We start from the raw sequence: 8,306 nt of genomic DNA, 5'->3' as shown, positions 1-8,306 counted from the left end.
ACAAGTTACTTGTAATCCAATTGAAATTTAATCACCCTACAACATGCAATCTCAGAAGGGTGGTGAAAATTGCTTATTTGGGGGAGGAGGTGGAAAAAAATCTTAAAAAATTTCATGTATAAAGCCCAACTATTCACACATATCTACTTATATACATGGATTAATATATAGTATATGTGTGGTATTACATTTCTTGGCGGGGAGGTGATTAGGAAGAAAATTATTTAAAAAGCTCCTTGGAGGGAATGAGGTAAATATAGGTTGAGAAACACTGTCTCACAGAAGTCAATCGTTGCATCCCTTTTTTAAGGACTGTTAAAATGAGCTTGCATTTCAGGATAACAGGTGTCTGGTCTATTATTCCTACCACAACCCTCTCCCTATGTTCCTCATCTATAAATTTAACTGCCTAGTAGACATCACTACTCAAAGCTGTAACTGGCAATTTAAACTAACCATCTCTGAAAACAAACCTGTCTGTCCTTTGTGCTTTCCTTCCAATTCATGAATTTTCTATTATGGATAAAATCTTATTTTTGGATGATGTATCTCAGAATATTTAAAGAACAAGTGGAAAAAGACTATTGTTGCTGATCTGAATTCTGGACACTTAAAGAAGTGTCCAGGCCCTAAAACTATGTCAAAATGAACAATCTTTGCTGATCATGAAAATTCAGAAACTTGGGAGCCATCTTAGCCTTCACCTCCCTTAACATCCCAGATTTAACCTCCCAACAAATCTTACAGATTATATCTTTTTGCTAATTTCGTTCACTTCTCCCCATCCTCACTGCTACTTCTATAAAAAATATGAAATACACAAACACATATCAAAAACTTTTCCTTGTTTGTACTTAAAACATTTTATGTAATCTGAAAGAACTAAAGTTAGCATCGTACCTCCATGCTGGAGGGCATGTTTCTACATTCACAGAAACAATTACTCTTACATTCACTGGCAGTGGATCTATCAGCCATTTCATGTGTTTTTCAACTTGCTTAAAAATATAAAAACAAAATTCAATCTATTAATTCAAAATATTTCAAAACAACCCAATAATAGCTCCCCAAGTAAAATGAAAATTCTCATTAAGTTTCTCGACACTACTATGGATAAAATCTTATTTTTGGATGATGTATCTCGGAATATTTAAAGAACAAGTGGAAAAAGACTACTGTTGCTGATCTGAATTCTGGACACTTAAAGAAGTGTCCAGGCCCTAAAACTATGTCAAAATGAACAATCTTTGCTAATCATGAAAATTCAGTTGGTCATTCCAAACAAGACACTAGTGTCTACTGGCATACAGTACATTTTTTAATCCACATGCTTCCTCCCTAGACATTAAACAGAAATAAAAGAAACAACATCAACATTTTATTCTCACAAACACATAAATGCCTGCTATATAGTTATTACTGATATATTTGTCTCTTTCTGAGTGTATCAATGTTATAAAGTAAAAACACTACCTGAACTTGATCTATAGAATCAATAATGATGATGATGCTGCCTTGATGACGAGCAGAGAGTTTTTCTAGCCAACGTGGAAATTCTTCCAAAAGCTTAGCAGGATCCAATGTCAGAGCAGATACTGACCAAGAGTGCTGCATCAACTACAAGATGAGAATACATACAACTTAAAGTAGAAACATTATCTCTGAATTTTAAACCAAAATTTAAACCTCACCAAGACCTGATTGCATTGAGTATTATTTTTAACCTTATGCAAAACCAAAATAAATGGGTAATATTAAAAATTGGTTTATCATCTGGTACTTAGCCCCAATAACTTCTGAATCTCAATTAAAATTCTGATAATTCAAAAAGACAGCATATTATACCTTTAGAGTAAGTCGTTTAATAATCAAGGAAGACTCTGAGCTGGTTGACATGGGCCTCCCCACAAAATGAGAAAGAATTAGTGTGTTAGGGGAATTCTTCTGTTGTAAATGAATCCTGAAAGAAAAAGACCTTTTATAAGACTGAAATAATTTACTGTCAACCAAAAAAGAATTCACAGTGCATTAAGCATCAAATGCTACCTGTCAGCAATCACATGGTCATTTTTGAATAAATATGGGAAATTCCCATTTTTACTTCACTTTTAGATCCTTTTAAATACACTGTTAAAAAATTATAGATTCATTTAAATTATAAATTGGTATTAACTAATATAAACTAAAATAGTGTACATTTCAGGTTAAAGTATTAGAAAATGAGCATGAATTTTTAATTACAAATATGTTATTAGAGGAAAACAACATTTCTTTGTTAAGTACAAAAATAGTATTTTCCAATCATAGCTTTAAATACAAAAGCAATAAAAAGAAAAAAACATATGCTAACTCTTCAATGTAAATACTTATGAATGAAAGAAGATACTCTTACCACTTATTTTAAATAATATGAACTGAAATGAAACTAGCTTATATGAACCTTAGTTCATAATTTGAAAAACTAGTTTGCATTCATAGCTAAGGTGATCTTTTATTTTGATATTCTTTATGACTTATTTCACTCTAGTCTTTGTTTTGTTTCAAATATTTAAAATCCCAAAGAAATTTTTAAGATGAAGCCAATAATTGAAATAAGGTACATTCTCCCTAGAATTCACCCAATTGCATGTCACACTGACCACTCCCTTACAAAGCACTCCCTTAACTCTGTCCTACATAATTTATATGAACAATCACAAATGCTCATATTTCTTATTCCTTTCTGATTCTGTGCCTTTTAACATCCAAACTGTATATACATCAGGGCACAAATCTATTATTTCGCTTCCTTTTGCTTTTTTAATGTTTAGCATAGACAATGCACGAAGGCAGACATGCAATATTACATTTCGTTGAATGAATTTGGTAATTCAAATGACACAATAACAATTGAATTGCACTGCATCATACCACTTAGATAAAAGAAGAGACTTTCCAGAACCTGGTCCTCCAGATACAAGAAGGGGTGGAATTGGTGCTGGTGCCGCCACTAGATCATTAAGACGTTGGTAATACTAGAAACAAAAATGAATTTAAATTGTGAGAAAGTATATGCCTCTTAGGATACTAAACAGAGTCAATTTCTGATTATCCTCTGAAATCACTGGAGAAAAGCTGCATGAGGAAATAAAATCTGTTTTTAGTCAACAACACTCTTATAATCGCTTATTTTTATGACTGGTTAAACATGCCCAAACTAGTAAACTACAAATGGGCCCCAATTTCTTCTATGCATAGTACTGCTATCAATAATGAATGAAGGATAATACTTAAGATCCCCCATGGGGTTTTACAATATTCAGATGTTGTGCAAATGCTGTAGGGAGGTCACTGTATTACCCTGAAGTCCCTAAACCACACAAAGTAGCACAGAAGGCCTTGAGGGTGCCCACAGGCATCTATGACCTCCTGGTCAAAACACCTGTCCTGGAGACCACCTGTTTCCTGGGATTCCTGGGACTAGGTCTAACCAATAACAGGTTTCGTCTAAGCCTCGGAGTCTCCCAATCTTCTGCAGAGAATCACATTAGGACAGACTGCCTGAGATATTCCTGAAGCTGAGTGAGCTCTAGGTAAAGCCCAAGAACCATATTTCCCAGGCTTTGCCCAGACACTAAAAAACCAGTCCAGATCTGAAAAGGACACATTCAGAAAACTAAAACATCTCAGTACTTATTAAGGAGATTCCAAAGTTATTTTAGGGGTTGAGATGTTTATTAAGTGTACCAGTGGTCTAAATGACAACTGTTAAGGAATTAAAAGAATATGTAATAAGTAGTTTACAGCTAGCTTTAGGGTAGCAGAAATTTCCAGCAACTACAATAAATGATTACTGGTATAGTTTTTCAATAATTTTTTCTGTTTTAAAATCTAAATACAGAATATATTCTCCAGGAACTCAAATAACTCTGAGAGCAATGATGCTCCTAAAGAAGCAAAGGTTTTATCGCTTTATGACCTTGCAAATCGTAACAATTTAGTTCATGGTTCCACCTGAAGTCCATTTATAGACCCACTGTTCCCAAATTAAGACCCTTGCCATAGAAGAAAAAACGTAGGATTTGGAGCCAGAAGACTTTGGTTCAAATCCCAGATCTGCAATCTATTCTCTGTGTGCTCTTAGGAAAACCTAATTTGAACCTTAGGTTCTCCATTTATAAAATAACGATAATGATACCTCTCTTATAAAATAACAATGATTTAACATTTATCATGTGCCAAGTGCTTTTGGTGCATTATTTGGTTTAGTCCACCCAACAACCGTATGAGGTAGGTACTATTAGTTATTCTCATTTTACAGACAAGAAAGTCTAAGTTTTGAGCTAAGTAACTTGACCAAAACCCATTAAGAAATGGTTGAACCAGGACATAAACATAGACAGTATAAATTATAAAAGCCCTATAATAATATAGCTGCTAGTGACAGCTACTGCAATATTCTTTAAAATATCAGTTCTTACCTTGACTTAAAAAAGCACTCCAAGTGTTTTGCATTTGGACATAGATTCTTAGTATAGTTCCAATTCTGTGTGTGTGTGTGTGTGTGTGTGTGTGTGTGTGTGTGCGTGCGCGCGCGCGCGCGCGCATATATGCTGAAGGAGTGATTTGCCTATCGCATTAACTACTGTGCTTTGTTTTGTGAATGTTTGATATTTTGATTCCTCCAAGAACTGGAAAAACAGATAGCTTTACTATTTTTATCTAATTTCCTAGATACACTAATCTTAGTCTGGTGAATTGCAGATGGTAGCATAATGAACATGTGGTTGATAAATCCTCATCTGTAACTAAAAATGTTTGATGTTCATAAGGATATTTGAATCTCACATATTTCATATAATGCATACCTGAGCACACATCTTAACATGGATAATCAAGCCATGAGGGCAGACATTAACACAAATATTAACTCTGACCACATTTAGGTGAAAACATAATTATAATGCCGCCTTTAAGTGGCGACTGATCTCTGTTGGAACAATACTCCAAATGCTTACTTTCTCGAATCCCAACTCATGGGCTGAATTTGAAGCCTGTTGAAGAGTTTCTATTTGCTCTTGTTCATCATGTATATCCCACAGAACATCACCAAAATCATCGTCTTCTGGAATAGAATCTTCACTGCCCAAATCCTTAGTGTCCAGGTCCGTGTTCTCAAAGCCTAGAATGTCCTGAACACCAAGGGCAAGCACATGAAAATGAATGAAGAACATAAAGACCTTATAGCAGTGTTAGCACATAAGCCTAAAGTGGGCTTCACCTACTGAGGAGGGTAAGTCCAACACCATGGCCTTTGTATAGTACCTACAAGAATAAATTTATAACTATAAAAATAAAAAAATAAACTTTAAAAATATTAAAATAATAAAAACAAAGACCTCTCTCTTCTATTAAAAACAAAGTTAGAGGAGTATTTCACTCCCATGGAATCAGTTTTCCAAAAAATGTTACACTATTTTTGGTTATACCTGCCTCGTGAATAATTTTAAAGATTGTGCAAATGCCTAAGAAATATGCTGCTTTACATTTTTATAAGGATGTAATTACTAAGATGGGGTTCTTGATATCAAATATTTTTGCTGTGGTACCTAGTCTTTATATTGTGTTACTGAAATTATGTATCCTTCAAGTGGTAGAGATGGTAAATATGTCCATTTTCACCTGCTGCCATTTATTTTATTTATCTTGGTCCTAAAGTTCATAAAGTTGAGAAGATCAACATTAATAATGTCAATCTTTATACTATATGTTGACACTATTAAAAATGTGTTGACAGAAGTTATAACATTATGCTTCGGGGCTCACTCTTTATCTCTTAACAAATCTTCATACTTCGAATGCAAGTTAATTTTTTAAAGTAATCTAATTCCTTACTTCTCAAGTACAGAAGCTGGGGGAGGTGTCAGCAGGTATGGGTGACCTCAGGCTAAACATGATACATCTTCCTCTTGTGTCCATTTTAGTCGAAGATGGGGGCGGGGGGAGTATTTTTCTTTTTATTTTGCTGATATGTGATTTTAATGATTTTCTATATTACTCAGCCATTAAAAAAAAAATGAAATCCTACCATTTGCAATGACATAGATGGACCTAGAGGTTATTATGCTGAATGAAATAAGTCAGATGGAGAAAGATAAATATCACATGATTTCACTGATATGTGGAATCTAAGGAACAAAAAGAACAAATCAAAAACAGATTCACAAATATAGAAGACAATTTGGTGATGGACAGAAGGGAGAGGATTAGGGGCTGGGAGAATGGGGTAAAGGGTTAAGTACAAATTAGTAGTTGATAGATGGTCACAGAAATGGGGAGCACGGCCCAGGGAATGCAGTTAATATTTATTGTATTAGCTAGGTGGAGAGCCAGAGGAGAAAAGGAGCAATTAGGGGGATCATTTTATAAACTATATAAATGTTTAACCAATGTACTATATACTTGAAACTAATAAAATAAAACTAAAAAAATGATATTCTATATTAAAAATAAACAGGCATACTATCAAGCAGAATATATAACTCACGTATATTTTCAAGATAATATGAGACATCATAGAAATTTTCAGCTCAAACATCTCTATGATCCATGACCACAGATCCCTAAAGGTGTATTTCACCCCTCTCTGCTGTTAGGGATAATCTGGTAGAAAAATTTGAGAGGGATTTTTCTAATATACAAAAATTCAAGGGGTATGCAAAATCTGAAGAGACTCTCTATTGAATAGAATGGACATTTTCTCTAAAATACTTTTTAACTAGTACTTTTGTAATCTAGTTTACACTTAAAAGGTATTGAAGCATCAAACAGTTTTGTGAAATGGGTGAGAGATAAAGATATATGGTACTAGTAACACTACAGTAACAACACAGGATGAACTCCCAACAGAGCAGTGGCACTCTCCGGGGGTATTATTTTCAGAAAACAAGCAAGTGATTTTCTTTGAAAAACCCAATTTTATGGAAAAGTCTTAAATTCTTTGGATGAAATCTTAAAAGGAATGCATATTCACCTGTTTAATAATCTTCTCCACACAAATATAAGTTTTATATACTCCTTCTGCAGGATCTCCTAAGTGATCAATGATCTGGGGGAAAAAAAGGAAGTTTAACAAAAAGAAGAAATAGTAACAGGAGGAGGTGGTGGTGCTTACATGTCATGAACTGCTCTAACTACTTTCTGGGTATTAGCTCATTTCTCCTTAGAACAACTTCATGAAGGAAAGACTATGATTACCTCCATTTAATAGAAGAGGAAACTGAGGCAAATTCAGTAACTTGTCTAGGATCATGCAAGGGATTTAGTGTGAACAATGCTGCAATAAAACAAAAAACATACTTATGTGTCCAAATTTTATCTTACATATTTCTGTACCACTCAATATATATAACCTTCAAAATACATCAAAATTATTTTCTATGCCAGCGAAGCTCTAATTCTACAAAACAAAAAAGCAAAATGTAAAACAGTAGTCTTGGAGTACCAGTGGTTCCACAAATGTCATGGAACTGTGCCACATGGGCTGTTCATTTAGTTTGGTGAATGAAGGCCCTACCCATAAAGAACATGTGTATTGCTGATAAACGAGTAATGCTTTAAGATTAGAATAAGGCAATGGTTTAGAATGCATATCAAGTGAACTGGCAAGGAAGTTTATCCTTTATTTACATTTATAATTATGGTAGAGGATCTTATTTTACTCCTATTTTCATAAAATAAATTCATCCTTCCAGTGCATTATTTTTTTGAAGTGATATTTATAGAATAGAGATAAGAAAGATAAATTAATCTTTCCTCATGGGATCTAGTGGACTAAGCTGATAATAAAAATATTAAAACAAAGAATGAAATGGCTCTGGAGATTAACTAAAATAAAAATGCACTTTTTAGCTTAGGCTCTTCAGTTTAATGTTATGCTGGTCTCAAGCTATCTTTTCAATACTAAATGAGGTAAAGATGCTTGTCTTCACATTTGATTTTACAGAGAAACAAAAACTTAAAAAATCCTAGAGTTGGTTTTTATTGTATTGTTAACATTAACTATAAACATTTACCAAATTATCTCAATGTGCAGTCATGCAAAGCCTGTAGCCTCCATTCTAAAATATATCTCACCATTCATCTAGGGATGATCAAATCTCTTTTTCCCACTCATCATCAGTTTTTTGCTTTTCTTAGTGCTCTTAGGAAACGCTAGTATAAAAAAGCTTCTTCTTACACTTATCTTTGGTCAAAAATAGATAGAAAAGAAAAAACAAAAAAGATAGAAAAGAAAAAAAGCTTGGAAAGAAAAGCCAGAAAAGAAT

At 33.7% G+C, this 8,306-nt stretch overlaps 1 protein-coding gene across 1 annotated transcript in view; it reads right to left on the bottom strand.

The window, feature by feature from the left end:
* The window catches only part of NPHP3 (nephrocystin 3), a 33,308-nt gene that overhangs the window by 16,180 nt on the left and 8,822 nt on the right, over window positions 1-8,306 (bottom strand). Inside the window, exons 8-14 of the mRNA XM_023527613.1 lie at window positions 7,013-7,087; window positions 4,998-5,171; window positions 2,911-3,014; window positions 1,846-1,960; window positions 1,474-1,617; window positions 862-998; window positions 792-799 (exon numbers count right to left, since the gene is read on the bottom strand). Coding sequence (XP_023383381.1) covers window positions 792-799; window positions 862-998; window positions 1,474-1,617; window positions 1,846-1,960; window positions 2,911-3,014; window positions 4,998-5,171; window positions 7,013-7,087 — 757 coding nt within the window. The remainder of the gene's footprint in view (window positions 1-791; window positions 800-861; window positions 999-1,473; window positions 1,618-1,845; window positions 1,961-2,910; window positions 3,015-4,997; window positions 5,172-7,012; window positions 7,088-8,306) is intronic.

This window comes from Pteropus vampyrus, unplaced genomic scaffold, assembly GCF_000151845.1.
Source record: "Pteropus vampyrus isolate Shadow unplaced genomic scaffold, Pvam_2.0 Scaffold1, whole genome shotgun sequence".
NCBI lineage: Eukaryota > Metazoa > Chordata > Mammalia > Chiroptera > Pteropodidae > Pteropus > Pteropus vampyrus.
This window is presented reverse-complemented; position numbering and strand designations above follow the sequence as displayed.